The sequence below is a fragment of the Parus major genome, unplaced genomic scaffold (assembly GCF_001522545.3).
Source record: "Parus major isolate Abel unplaced genomic scaffold, Parus_major1.1 Scaffold299, whole genome shotgun sequence".
Classification (NCBI taxonomy): Eukaryota; Metazoa; Chordata; class Aves; order Passeriformes; family Paridae; genus Parus; species Parus major.
The window spans coordinates 21,956-34,564 of record NW_015379272.1 but is presented as its reverse complement, the minus strand read 5'-3'; the positions used below and the strand labels follow the sequence as shown (position 1 = coordinate 34,564).

The following is a 12,609-nucleotide window of genomic DNA, read 5'->3' as shown; positions in this document are numbered from 1 at the left end:
ATTTTGGGGTGAATTCATGTGAAAAAAGCAATTTTGAAGACCCCAAGCCCCACAGAAAACCAGATTTTGGGGCAAATTTATCCCCTAAAAAATTAATTGTAGAGGCATAAAATCCACTTTTAATCCTAAAAAAAAATCGAAACCCCAAATTCTGGCCTGAAATCCCTTTTTTCCATTTAGGGTCTTCTTTTCCCCTCCTTTTCCCAGACGGTAAAATCCAAAAAATTCCCTTTTTTCTCCCCATTTTTCAGGGTTTTGTCTCACAGAGACCCTTTGTCCCTTTTCCCCCTGGAAAGGTGGGAAGGGGCCCAAAATGGGGGAAAAAACCGGGAATTTTTCTGGGATGAGGTCAAAGCCTTCCCCCCACACGCGGCCTCTTCCTCCTCCTCCTCCATTCCCTCCTCCCCTTTTTTTGGGATGAAAAGGCAATTTTTTGGGAAAGGTACAAAGGAATCCTTTCAGGGAGAAGAGGGGGGAGTTCAGGGCCATGACGGGGATTTTTTGGGGGGTTATTTTGATTTATTTTGATTTATTTTGATTTATTTTTTATTTTTTAATGTGTTGGTTTGTTGGGTTTTTTTTTTTGCATTTTTTGTTTTTTTTTTATTTTTTTAAAGTTATTTTCTGTATGTTTTTATTGTATTTTTGGTGTATTATTTTTACTTTTTGGGGGGGTTTTTATTTCTTTAATATTTTTTGATATTTTCTGTGCAATTTTCAGGTACTGTTTGGCATTTTTTGTGTATTTTTGTGTAACTTTTTATATTATTAGTGTGGTTTTGTTTATTTTTATATTTTGGGGGTTTAACTTTTTTTTGTGCATTTTTTTTTTTTTTAGGATTTTTTTAATATTTTTAAAATATTTTTGAGGTATTGTGTGGTTTTTATCTTTGGGGTATTTTGGGGTGAAATGCTGGAAATCTGGGGCAAAATCCTGGGATTTTGGGGTGAAACATTGGGAACTGAATGAATGGGTTTGGGGGATTCTTTGGGATTTTTTTGTCTTTTTAGGGGTCTCTCCCATTCCGAAAGCCGGTATTTCCCCTGGAATTCCCGGATTTTTTCCCTCAGGGTCACTCTGAGTAGGGGGAAGTTGCTTCACCCCTTAATTTTTTAGTATCCCCCCCAGATTTTGGGATTTATTCCCTCTAAATGCCTGAAATTCATGATTTCTGTCTAGCTCCAAACCTTATAAATTTCCTTTTTTTCCCTGTGTGGAGTGAAGAAGAGTCCAAAAAAACCTGTGATTTAGGGTCCTTTGATGGCAAATTCTCCCATCCCCCCATCCCAAAAAACCCTATTTGGGGTGGCACCGAGCCAGGGCCCCAAAAGCCACGGGGACAAAGCTGCCCCTGTGTCTCAGAACCGGAAAAATCTCAAAAAATAAATAAGTCCAGGGGAAAAAAAATTATAAAAACACCAAAAACACCCAAAATCCCAAAAAAACCCCTGACCCTAAAAGGGATTTTTTTATGGGGGCTGGGCTGTGGGTCCCAAGGTTTGAAAGGAGATCGGGTTAGGGGATTTTTTGGGGATTTTTGCGTGAATTTTTATTTGGAAAAACCAGAAAAAAGCCCAGCAGGGCTGTGGGTTAATTAATTAATTAAAAGAGGGCTCAGGGGATTAATGGGGTCAGGGTGGGGGGGTGGGGATCGTTAGGAAGAATTAGGATCAGGAGGCTCCTGGAGTGTGTGGACCCAGTTTTGGGTCATGGGGTTAAAAATTACCCCAAATCACCCCAAAATTGGGGTTTGGGGGAGCAACCCTGACCTGGAGGGTTTGGGGTGAAAAATTACCCCAAATTACCCTGAGGTTACCCCCAAAGTTACCCCAAAACTGGAGTTTGGAGGATTAAAAATGCCCTGTTTGGGGTTTGGGGTTAAAAATGACCCCAAATGACCCCAGAATGCCCCAAATTGGGGCTTTGGGAAGGCAGCTCAGACCTCATCAGGTTTGGGGTTAAAAATGGCACAAAATTCCCCAAACCGGGGGCTTGGAGGGGCAGCTCTGAATTCTGGGGAATCTCTCCCAGGTTTTGGGGCATCATTCCTGGATTTGGGGGACGTGTCTGGGCAGGCATCCCTGTTTTGGGGATATCTTTTTGTGTTTCGGGGCATTTTTCAGGGATTTTGGGGCGTTTCCCCGGTTTTCAGGGTGGCACTGTCTCTCCTGGACAGCCCAGGGGTCTCCATGTCCCAAATGTCTCTGGATTTTTGGAATCCCGGGATTCCTGGGAGAGCCGACGTTTGCCCGGCCCAGCCATTGCCAACCCCAACCACCGCCCCACAAAGGCGCTTTTATCCCAAAACTCAGCTTTTTCTGGGAAGTTTTGTAAAAATAGCAATGGATCCAGCAGGGGGGCAGGGGCGTGAAGGGACCCTTTGTCACCTGGAGCAGGGGAGGGAATTCTTGACAGGATGCGAGGGGGTTCCTGTGGAATTTGGGGTCATTTTCTGATGGATTTGGAGGAATCTTCCCCACATTTTGGGGCACTTTCCCAGATTTCTTCGGCCGAGGACGAACAACCCCAAACCTTTTTCCTGAGATTCCCACCCAATGAGCACAAAATGCAGGAAAATTCCAGGGTTTTTTTCAGATCTTTAATTCCAATAAAAGATAAAAAAAGTAGGAAACGAACCTGGTATAAAAGAGGGGAGGGAATTTGGGATCCAAAGGGACAAAAGGGCTGGGAAAGACCGGGAAAAAGGGCTCCAAAAATTCAGGAATTTGGTACAAAACTTCAGCTCCCAACTCGGGAAAAATAGAAAAAATTCCCAGCTCCTGTAGGAGAGGGAAAATACAAAAATTTGGGATGTTTTCCCACTTTTCTTCTTAAAAATCTTCTTTTCCACCAGGAAAAGCAAATCCAGAGGCTTGGGAAACTCAAAAAAAAAAAAAGGGAATAAATTAATCCAGGGTGGGAAAAGGTCCCCAAACAAATCCTGGGTTTTTTTGGGAAAGATTGGAGGGATTACAGGATTTTGGGGCTTTTCCCACAGTTCTGCAGTTCCTGGGATTTGGGAGGGATTTTTTTTCCTGGAGAAAGTGGGAAAAACAGCTGGAAAAAGCAACAAAAGCTGCTGGGATTAATCAGCTTGAAAGGGAGGAGAAAATTCCCAAAAATTCTCCAAAAATCCCAGATTTTGGGGTTTATCCCTCAGAAAAGCAAAGTTTGGGTATGAATCCAGAGGAACTCTGGCATTCCAATGCTTAATCCCGGAAAAAACGGTGCAAAAAAGTGGGAATTTGGGAAGAAAAATCGGGAAAAAAGGGATTTAAGCAGGAATTTTCCCAATCCAGGTTTTCCCATGGATAGAATCCCCAAACTTTGGCAATGAGGTGGAAAAAATGGGACTGATCCCCAAAAAATCCCTCCAGAACCAAACCCTTCCCGTTTTTCCCAAATCTGAATTTTTTCAACCCAAATGCATGGAGGCAACTCCCTTTTCCCAAAAATCCAGCTCCAAAAACCCCAAAATTCCCAAATTTCCCCATCCTGGCAGACGGAAAAGTGGGACAATCCATTCCAGAATCTCAAGAAAGAGGGAAAAAAAACTCCAAGAAATCCCAGCTGTGCTTCCAAACTTTTCTATTCCCCCCCAAATCTGGAGGGGGGCGGTTTGGGAACAGCAGGACCCGGAGTTCCCTGGCTGCATCCCGAGGAGAATCCTGGGATTCTTCTGATCCAAGTCCATGGAATTTCGGGGCTTTTCCGGCATCAGAGGAGCTTCCTGTGCAGGATTTCCCAGGCCATCCTCTTTCGGAAGTAGGGCATATGTTGCTTTGTAAATTTGGGGGGGGGAAATGGGAATTTTGGTCAGGGTTTGCTCGTCCAGGAGTGGATTCACGCTTTTTTCCCCATGGAAAACTGGGGGAAAGGAGGAAATTTGGGGCTTTGGGGTTGTGGGAATGAGGGAAAAAGTGGGAATTTCAGGGGAAAAAACGGGATTTGTGAGCGGAAAATTGGGATTTATGTGGGGAAAACGGGAATTTTTGTGGAAAAAATTGGGATTTGTGAGGGAAAAAGTGGGAATTTCTTGGGACTCAGGCAAGAAATGTCTGAAATTTATCTCAGATTTTGCTGAGATTTTGGGGAATTTTGAGTTTTCCTGGCCCTGGGGGTCTGGGACCTGAGGGGATTTGAGAATGTTGGGATCTGGGAATGCTGGAGGAAGGAAGTGGGATAATCCTGGAGGTTGGGAATGGGGAATAACCCAGGAGTTTCTTGGGATTTTGGGGAGGAATGGGGGATTTGTGCCAGATTTTGGGGGGAACTTTGGGGATTTTCCCTGGCACTGGGGGATTTTCCCACAGACTTGCGACAGGGATTTGGGGACAATTCCCTGTGAGGGGCTGGAAATGGCAAATAAAATGGGATTTCCTTGGGATTGGGCAATGAGCAATGCTGGAGTTTCCACCAAACTTCACTGGAATTTTGGGGATTTTTGGGATTCTCCTGGCCCTGGGGGTCTGCAAGCCAGGGAATCTGGGAATGTGGGAATTGCAGCCCCTGGAGTGCAGGTACCTGGGTGAAGTTGATGGGTTTGTCCTTGGAGATGCACTCGGCGTATCTGCAGGCAAACATCCCGCAGTCGCTGCCGTTCATCTGCTGCGGGATCTCCTGTGGAAAAACAGGAATCAACATTGCCAAATTCCCACATTCCCCCATCCCCCAAACCCCCAGGCCAGGAAAATCCTCAAAATGCCTGACACCCCAGTGAAATCTGGGGGAAATTCCAGTGGAACCTGCTGCTGGTAAACCCAGAAAGGTTTATTCCAGAATTCCAGAAATTTTTGGGCTGCACAGGTCCCAGAATTCCAGTATTTCTTGCATTTTCACCTTCCCCAAATCCCACCTAAACCCTTCCCCTTGATCTCATCCTTATGGAAGATTTCCTCTATCAAGACCTGGGATTTATTCCCTCCTTCCCACAAAGCCCTGAGGGGAAAGGGGCCCAAAAAAGGGCCGGGAATCCAAGGAAACCCCAAATTTTTTTGAAGTTCTGGGGTGTCCAAACCTGGCTCTTCTTGCTCAGCAGGGCCCATCCATTGGTGTCGAATTCCTTCCTTTTCTTATCCAAACTTTCCTGTTTCAGGTACTGCCTGTGGGAAAAGGAGCAAGAAAAGCTGGAATTCATGGAAAAATGGGAATTCTGAGGTCTTTCTCTGTTTGGCCATTCCCAAAGGTATTCAGGGGTGGGATTTATAAACTAATCCCCTCCCCAAAATGTAAAATTGGATCAGGAGAGGCCAAATCTCATGAGAAAAAAAAAAAAAAAAAAAAGTGAAAGAATTCCGGGGATTTGTGGAAGAGAATTCCAGGAAAGAGCAGGAATTTTCCAGGTCCTGGAAGGGGAGAATGAGCCTGAAAAAGGAAGCAAAAATGAACCTAAAGGCGCCCAAAAAAATGACCAAAAAGGGCCCACAAATGGGCAGTCGCTGCTCCCAAAATCAGGGAAGCAGGAATGGGATTTTCCCAGGGAAGGGATTTTACTCACAGTAGGATCCTGCAGGCCTCACTGTTGATCCCCCCCATGGAATCGTAGTAGGTGATGGTTTTTTTCCTGAAATCCACAACCTGTACAGAGAAAGATTCTTTAAAATGGGAAAAAAAAATAAATCATGAATTCTCCTTGCCAGCAAAAAAAAATTCAGATTATTTCACACCAGGGAAGGATTTTCCTCAAAAATCCCCGTTTCCTGCTGTGTTTTTAATCACTGAAAGTCTCAATCAGCCTCTAATATTATTATTTATTATGACTTACTATTATTTACTATTGTTGTTATTCCTGATATTCCTCCCACAGGTTTACAGTGATTTTGCCCCTCCTTTCCAAGCCCCAGTCTGGGTGGTTTTCGATGCTTGCCCTCCCCATTCCCACATCGTTTGTGCTGGAAATTACCTCTTTTCTGTGGAATTAATTAACAATTTAAGCAGGAATTAATAAATTGAGGATGCTTTTGCTAAAGGACCTGAAAATTCCTGCAGGAGCCAAGGGAGGGGATGGGACAAAGGAGGGGGGAAAGTGAAATATCTGTGGCCTAAATCTCTCTAACAAGATCCTGTGGCACTGGGACCTGGTGGGAACGGGGAAATCAGATCTTCCCAAGGGAATAAATTCCATTAAATGATCTCCAGGCTGAATTTAAGGACGAAAAACGCCACAAAAAGCTGTTCCTAGCCTTATATTTCCCTTTAAACTCAGATTTGAGCCACAAACACCAACTTTTCCCTTCAGCATCACCCAAAACCAACAACATTCAGTCCCTAAATCCCAAAGCGAGGATTTTTCGGGATAGTGCAGGCACTCACAGCCAGGCACCAGTGCACTCCCAGGTGGATGGGCACCAGGAGCAGATCCACAGAGAAAATATCCACTTTTTTTGTCCATCTTTTCACAGCCTGGTACCCCGCAGTCTTTAATTTGGTGAAGAAAAAGGTGTTAAAGGCATGGACAGCGGGCAAATCCTTCTCCTTGCTCCTCTCCATCAGCAAATTCATGTAGAAATTGATGATCTGGCAAAAGAAAGGGAAAATAGACAGGATTTTTGATTATTTTATACATTTTTATTTATTTTATTAGATTTGTGGCCCTGTGTAAAGTTTGGGAACAAGCCCCCAAAAAGCAGAAATTGCATTAAAACCTTCAAAAAACCCAGAGAGGTTTGTAGTAGCTCCATATTATTAAAACATTCCAGAAAAATCCAAGGATTTTTAGGAATCTGCCTTTATTTAAGTCTGTATTTATTTGTTGTTTTCCCTGTTCACATCAACCCCCATCTTCCCACCATCATTAATTCCCCACATAAACTATTTTTATTTTATAGAGCTTTCCCCATGGATTTACTACTCCAGGGTGGGAATCCCAGCCCACACCAAACCCATCCACTTTTCCCTTCCAAGCTGCTGGAACTGGTGGAGAATGGGGAATTTTGGGGTTTTCACCTCGTCGTTGAGCCAGTTGAGGTTGTTGAGGGTCTGGATGTCCTTCCTGGTGATGGTCAGGCGGAAAGCCTCGCTCAGCACCTCGTCCTGGTTCCCTCCTCGGAAAAGGCTCTTGATTTCCTTCTCCATTTCCTGTGGGGAGGCAGAATTCCTGCTTTTCCTGACCCCAAATCCCCAAGGATTTAATCCCAAATTTATTCTTTCCCCCTTAAACCACAAATTCAATGGCCTGAGGGCGCAGGGCTCCATTCCTGTGCCCACCCTCAGAAACTCCGTTAACATTTCCCTTTCTCCTGGCCACCAGCCGCACCTCGGTGATCTCAGGGAATTCCTCGTCTCCCTGGCCCGCCCGGGCACGCTCCGGTCCCTCCGGCCCCACGGACACCGGGATCTCCTTCTCCAGGGGTACTCGGAGGTGCAGATCCACCAAGTCCTGCACAGAGCGCTCCCGCTCCTGGAGACGCTGCGATAGCAGAGATTTGGGAATGAGAGGTTTGGGATCAGGGATTCTCCTCAGGGAGACATTTGGGATTGGGGAAAAGGAGGATTTGGGACCAAGACGTTTGGGAAAAACCGCCAGGATCACAGAATTAACCTTTCCAGAGCCAACCAACCCTGTCCCCAAGTGTCACACCTGCATTTTTTCCCCATTTCCATGGATTCTGACCCCTTTTCCATGCCCTGACCACCCTCCCAGTACCAAAATTTCCCATAATTTCCAATCTGGAACAACATCCCCTCTTTTCCTTGCTGTTTATTCCAGGATTGGAAAGCACAAAGGCCTGAAAAAAGTTGATTTTTCCTGTTTTTTCCACCTTTTTTCCCCTAATTTTCCCAGTCCAGAATGTTTTTCCATGTAATTCTCACCTGGCTCTGGAGCTGCAGGGCCAGAGCTTTCTGCTCTTCAATCTGCCTCCACCTCTCTCTGGCTCGGGAATCATAAACACTGGTCCTGGAAAAGCCAGAATTTTCATGGAAAAATTGATTTAAAACATCAGGATTTTGGTTTTTCCCAGGAAAAGGCAGCAGGGGATATTGACTCACAGCTCTTTGATCCATAGCTCTGCCTGGAAGAAGGGGAGGCTGGAAAGTGGGAGAAAGAAGGGTTGGAACTGACCAAAAATCCCAGAATTTCCCCAGAATTCCCTCATTTCCCAAATTTTCACCCTGTCCCTCTTCATTGTCACCTCCCTGTGTCCCTCAAAATTGCCCCAAAATTCCCCCATTTCCCACCCCTCACCTTGGAGCTGGAGTCCTGGAATCCTTGACCTTGAGCAAAATGACAGAATCTGACCCTAAAAATGGGAAAAATGGCAATTTTGTCCCCCTCGATTCCCACCCCAAATCCTGCCTGATCCCAAATAAAAACCCCAGAATGGCCAGGGAATTTAAATACCTTTCCCAGGATTTGGGGTTATTTAGAATTTGGTTTTCATTTTGTTTGGGAATTGGGGAATTTTTGGGATTCATCTGGGGTTTTGGGATATTTTGGGGGATTTGTTTTGTTTTATTTGGGATTTTGGGGGGACTTTTTGCAGTTTTTGGGGCTATTTTCCTGGAATTCTTGGGAATCTTTACCTTCACTCTGCGCCCCGGCCACAGGCTCCTCCTCCTGCTGCTGCGGGGCCATGGAATTCCGGGGCTGGAACCCCCCAGGAAACCCTGAAGAGGGGCCCAGGGGGGGATTTTGGGAATTCTGGGGCAGCTGCGTGGGACACTGAACAGGACCCGGAGTTTTGTGACTTTCCAGCGCCTCGGGATCATCCCTGGGAGCCTCTTGGGGCAGGGAGGGGCTGGAACGGGGACAGCGGGAGCTGCAAAAAAAAAACAAAACCTCAGTTAGGGAAATTCCCAGGAAAAGACCGGAGATTTGGGATTAGGGAAGAGGTTTTGGAGAGATATGGGATTTGGGCAGGGTCTTTGGTGATTTTGAGGGATTTGGGGAGGGTTTTTTGAGATATTCCCAACTCACAGCTGGAAGGGCAGCAGTGGGGAGGGTTTGCAGCTGGAGAATCTCTTCCCAGTCACCATCTGCAGCAGCTGCCGGTAAATCTCCCGCTCCTCCTCCCGCACTGTCTGCAGGGAAAGACCATGGAAAAAACTCCTGTCAAAATCTTGGGATTCACTAATCCCGAGAGACTTCCCCCAAATTCAGGGGTCTGGTGGGATTCCATGAAGGCAGCCAATGAGAAAAACTCTAAAGAATTGGGATTTAGGGCTGGAAAACCCCAAGAATTTCACATTTAACCCCAGCAGTGCCCCCAGCTCTGCCTGAACCCCTGATCCCAGGAAACCCTGGGATTTCCTCAGATTTCTCATTCCCAGCCCCATCACCTCCTCTGCCGTGCTCAGGAAGCGCCGCGGGGCCTTCTTGGGGCTGCGGCGACTCCAGGAGGGGCTCAGGGCTGGCTTGAGAGGGAAAGAGGCTCCGTGGAGGGCGGATTTTCCCCCAAAAGTGCTGGAATTCCCACTGGATGGAGAGAAAAGCACCTCAGGTTTGTTGTAAATCCCACAAATAGATTCAAAATCACAAATAAAATCACAAAACATGGCACAAAAGGACAGATGAAATGCCCAAAATTCCAAATAAAACCCCCCAAAAATCCCCCAGAGAATCATCAAAATCCCAAATAAAATCCCCAACCCTCCCTTCCCAAAACCCAAATAAAACCCAGAAATAAAAAAAAAAAAAAATCCCCAAACCCCAAAATAAATCCCAAAAATCCCACCCTGTTCAAAACTCCCAAATAAAATGAAATGCCAAGAATCCCCAACCCCACAAAAAAATCTCAAAAATCGTCCCCCAAATAACCAGAATCCCAAATAAAACCTGTCCAAAAATCCCCAAATATATGAAATCAAAATCCCCAAAATAATCCCGAGAATCCCAAAAAAATCCCAAAATACAATTCCCCAAAAATCCTCAAATCACAAAACTCCAAAATCCTAAATAAACCCCCCCACTAAATTATCAAATAAAACCTGGAAATCCAGAATCTGCCATACCCACCTGGAATTTTTCCGTGTCTCCAGGAATGAGCCTCGGCTCCCACGGGGCTTGGAGCTCCTCCACTGCCCATTGGCTCCTGGGAACCTTTCAGGAATTTCTAAGGGGAAAAACACCAGGAATTCCTCAAAAAAAACCGCAACAATTTCCCCTTCTCCCGGGGTTGTTTTTAGGGAAAACAGCCCCAAATCCCAAATTCCAGAGGGAAAACTCACCTGGGATGTAGCTGAGGGAGCAGGAGGAGTTCCCGGCAGGGCAGGAGAAGCTGCTGAGTTTGGGGGGGAATAACTGGGGAAAAAAAGTGGGGAAAATTCCTATATTTTAGTTAAAAGTGGGAAAACGTCAGGGAGGAATCCAGGAAAATTATAGGGATAAAGGAAAGGTGTTCCCGGGGTTGGTTGGGAATGGTGGCAGGAATTCCCAATTCCTAAAGGTCACATGTCCTAATGATCACAGCTCCCAAAACGCAAAAGTCCTGAAGTTCACAATTCCTAAAATTCCTAACTCCCAAATTCACAGCTCCTAAAGGTCAGAAATCCCAGAACGCACAACTCCCATATTTTATAGAGAGAATTTATGGAAAAATCCTGAATTTCGCAGCTCTGCCGGCAGCTCCGGCGTGGATCCCACACGTGGGCTCCCCATTCCAGGCAAATTCCAGGCAGAATTCCCACGCCAGGAAGCGGAAAAACGCCAAAACGGGTTTGGGATTCGACTTTTGGGGTCTTCAGGTTGTTTTCCACAGAAACCGTGGCTGGAAGTGTCGCAGGAGCACCCTGGGATGGGGCAATTGTCCCAAACATTCCCAAAATCAGCTTCCCGCGCAAACCCTGTCGTAACTCCATGAGGGAAGGAGTCGGGGGCTCCGGCCCCGTGGGAAAGAAAAGGGGCCCGGGAATGGCGCAGCCCCCCGGCCGCTGCCCCGCTCCGCACCTTGCTCTCGGCGACCAAGCCCTTGAAGGCCGAACCGGGCCGGGCCCGCGCCGCCTCCCGGGCCTCCATCCTCATCGGGGGCAGCGCCGCCAGAACCGGGCACGGCGAAGGGCCGGTGCGAGGAGCCGCCGGGAGCCTGCTCCGGGAGCGGAGCCGCCGCCGCTTCGCTCCCCTCAGCCGGCCCGGTCGGTCAACCGGAAGCGGAAGTGGGACCGGAAGCGTCCCGAGCGCGCGCGGTTCTCCCGGGCTCGGCGGCGGCAGCGAGGAGGAGGCGGCGGAAGCGGAAGTGAACGCCAGGGGTTAGGCGCCGCCGGAAATGGTGTGAAGATCAGGGAGCGAGCGGCGCGCTGCTTGGAGAAGGGACCGGCCCCTGGCGGCTTGGAGGTCCAAAGTGGCAGCGGAGAGGTGGCCCTGGACGGGGCTGTGACCCTAAAGGGATCACCCTGCGGGGTTGTCATTGTCTAGGGGATGTGACTCTATAGGAATGACTCTGTGGGGATGTCATTCTCTGGGGTCTGTAACCTTATAGGGGATTACCCTGGGGGTGATGGTCACCCTTTGAGGACCATGGTCACCCCGGGCGGGGGGTGTGCAGGTCACCCTATAGGGGTGTCACCCTGTTGGGGGGAGGGGGGTGGGTGGAATATGGATCCCCATAAGGCATCACCCTGTGGGGATGTCATCGTACAGGGGGTCACTCTCTATGTGTGTACCCCATTCCAGCTGGTCCCTGCAATCGATCCCATTCCAGCTGATCCATTCCAGTTTCTTCCTGTGGTCAGTCCTGTTACAGCTGGTCCCTACATCCGAAACTGTTACAGCCAATTCCATAATAAAGGATCCCATTAGAACCGATCCCGTTAGAGTCAATCCCACAGTAGTTGGACTCTACAGCAAATCCCATTACAGCCGATCCCATAATAGCTAATGCCATTACAGTCAATCCCATAATAGCCGGTCCCTGCAGCCGATCCCATTACTCTGATCCATTACAGCCGCTCCTGTTACGGCCGATCCCATCACGGCCGATCCCGTTACCCCGATCCCGTTACACCGCTCCCCGCCGCCACTCCCAGGGCCCAGCCCGTGTCCCCGGGCCATGGTGGCGCTGTTCGAGCTGTCCCCGGAACTGTTCCCGGGCCATGACGGTGCTCCCGGTGTCTCCGGTGCTGTCCCCGGGGCTGGGTCGGTTCCTGGCCCCGGCCGCCCTCTCCTTGGCCGCGCTCCTCCTCCTCCTCCTCCTGTCTTTCCTCCCCCCCGCCCCGAGCCGGCGGCGCTCCGCAGGTCAGTGCTCCCAGTGGGCAGTGGGGACTGGCACCAGTAACGGCCCCGGATGGGGACCAGTAACGCCCGCGGACCGGAGCCGGCTCTGAACTGGAGCCGGGAGAGGCAGCGGCAGGGAACGGGGACTGGGACCAGTAAGGAAAACAGAGCAGATCTCATTGGGAACAGCGACGGGGACTAGTAACGGCCCCGGACTGGGACCGGCGATGTACTGGAACTGGTCAGGGAGAGGTACTGGAATCATCAGGGAACAGGGACTGGGACCGGCAGGAAAACCGGACCCCGCAGAGGCAGCGGCAGGGAATGGGAACTGGGACCAGTAAGGAAAGCAGTCTGGAACCAGTGGGGAGTGCAGAACAAGTCCACAGGGAACACAGACTGGGACCAATAAGGAGGGCAGACCAGTAACCACAGGGAATAGAAACTGGGACGAACAGGG

General features: G+C 48.4%; 1 protein-coding gene across 1 annotated transcript; it reads right to left on the bottom strand.

Annotated features, from left to right (window-relative positions):
• Positions 1-2,578: 2,578 nt before the first annotated feature.
• Positions 2,579-11,169, bottom strand: SENP1 (SUMO specific peptidase 1). The gene is made up of 16 exons (XM_015615914.3): positions 10,887-11,169; positions 10,169-10,241; positions 9,957-10,053; positions 9,281-9,416; positions 8,919-9,022; positions 8,525-8,760; positions 8,187-8,241; positions 7,991-8,029; positions 7,814-7,898; positions 7,257-7,409; positions 6,947-7,078; positions 6,314-6,517; positions 5,499-5,578; positions 5,019-5,103; positions 4,526-4,621; positions 2,579-3,781 (listed from the first exon to the last, which is right to left on the bottom strand). Exons 1-16 carry the CDS (start codon positions 10,959-10,961, stop codon positions 3,719-3,721), a joined length of 1,713 nt encoding a protein of 570 aa, XP_015471400.1. The 5' UTR covers positions 10,962-11,169; the 3' UTR covers positions 2,579-3,718.
• Positions 11,170-12,609: the final 1,440 nt, after the last annotated feature.

What these genes read in the sequence shown, in the direction of transcription:
- SENP1 (XM_015615914.3), bottom strand. Translation starts at nt 10,961, where the DNA reads ATGAGGATGGAGGCCCGGGAGGCGGCGCGGGCCCGGCCCGGTTCGGCC. An exon ending in GAGTGCACTGGTGCCTGGCT is followed by an intron (nt 5,579 to 6,313) that starts GTGAGTGCCTGC and finishes TTCTCTGTACAG; the next exon opens with GTTGTGGATTTCAGGAAAAA. An exon ending in AACCCATCAACTTCACCCAG is followed by an intron (nt 3,782 to 4,525) that starts GTACCTGCACTC and finishes AAATTTACAAAG; the next exon opens with CAACATATGCCCTACTTCCG.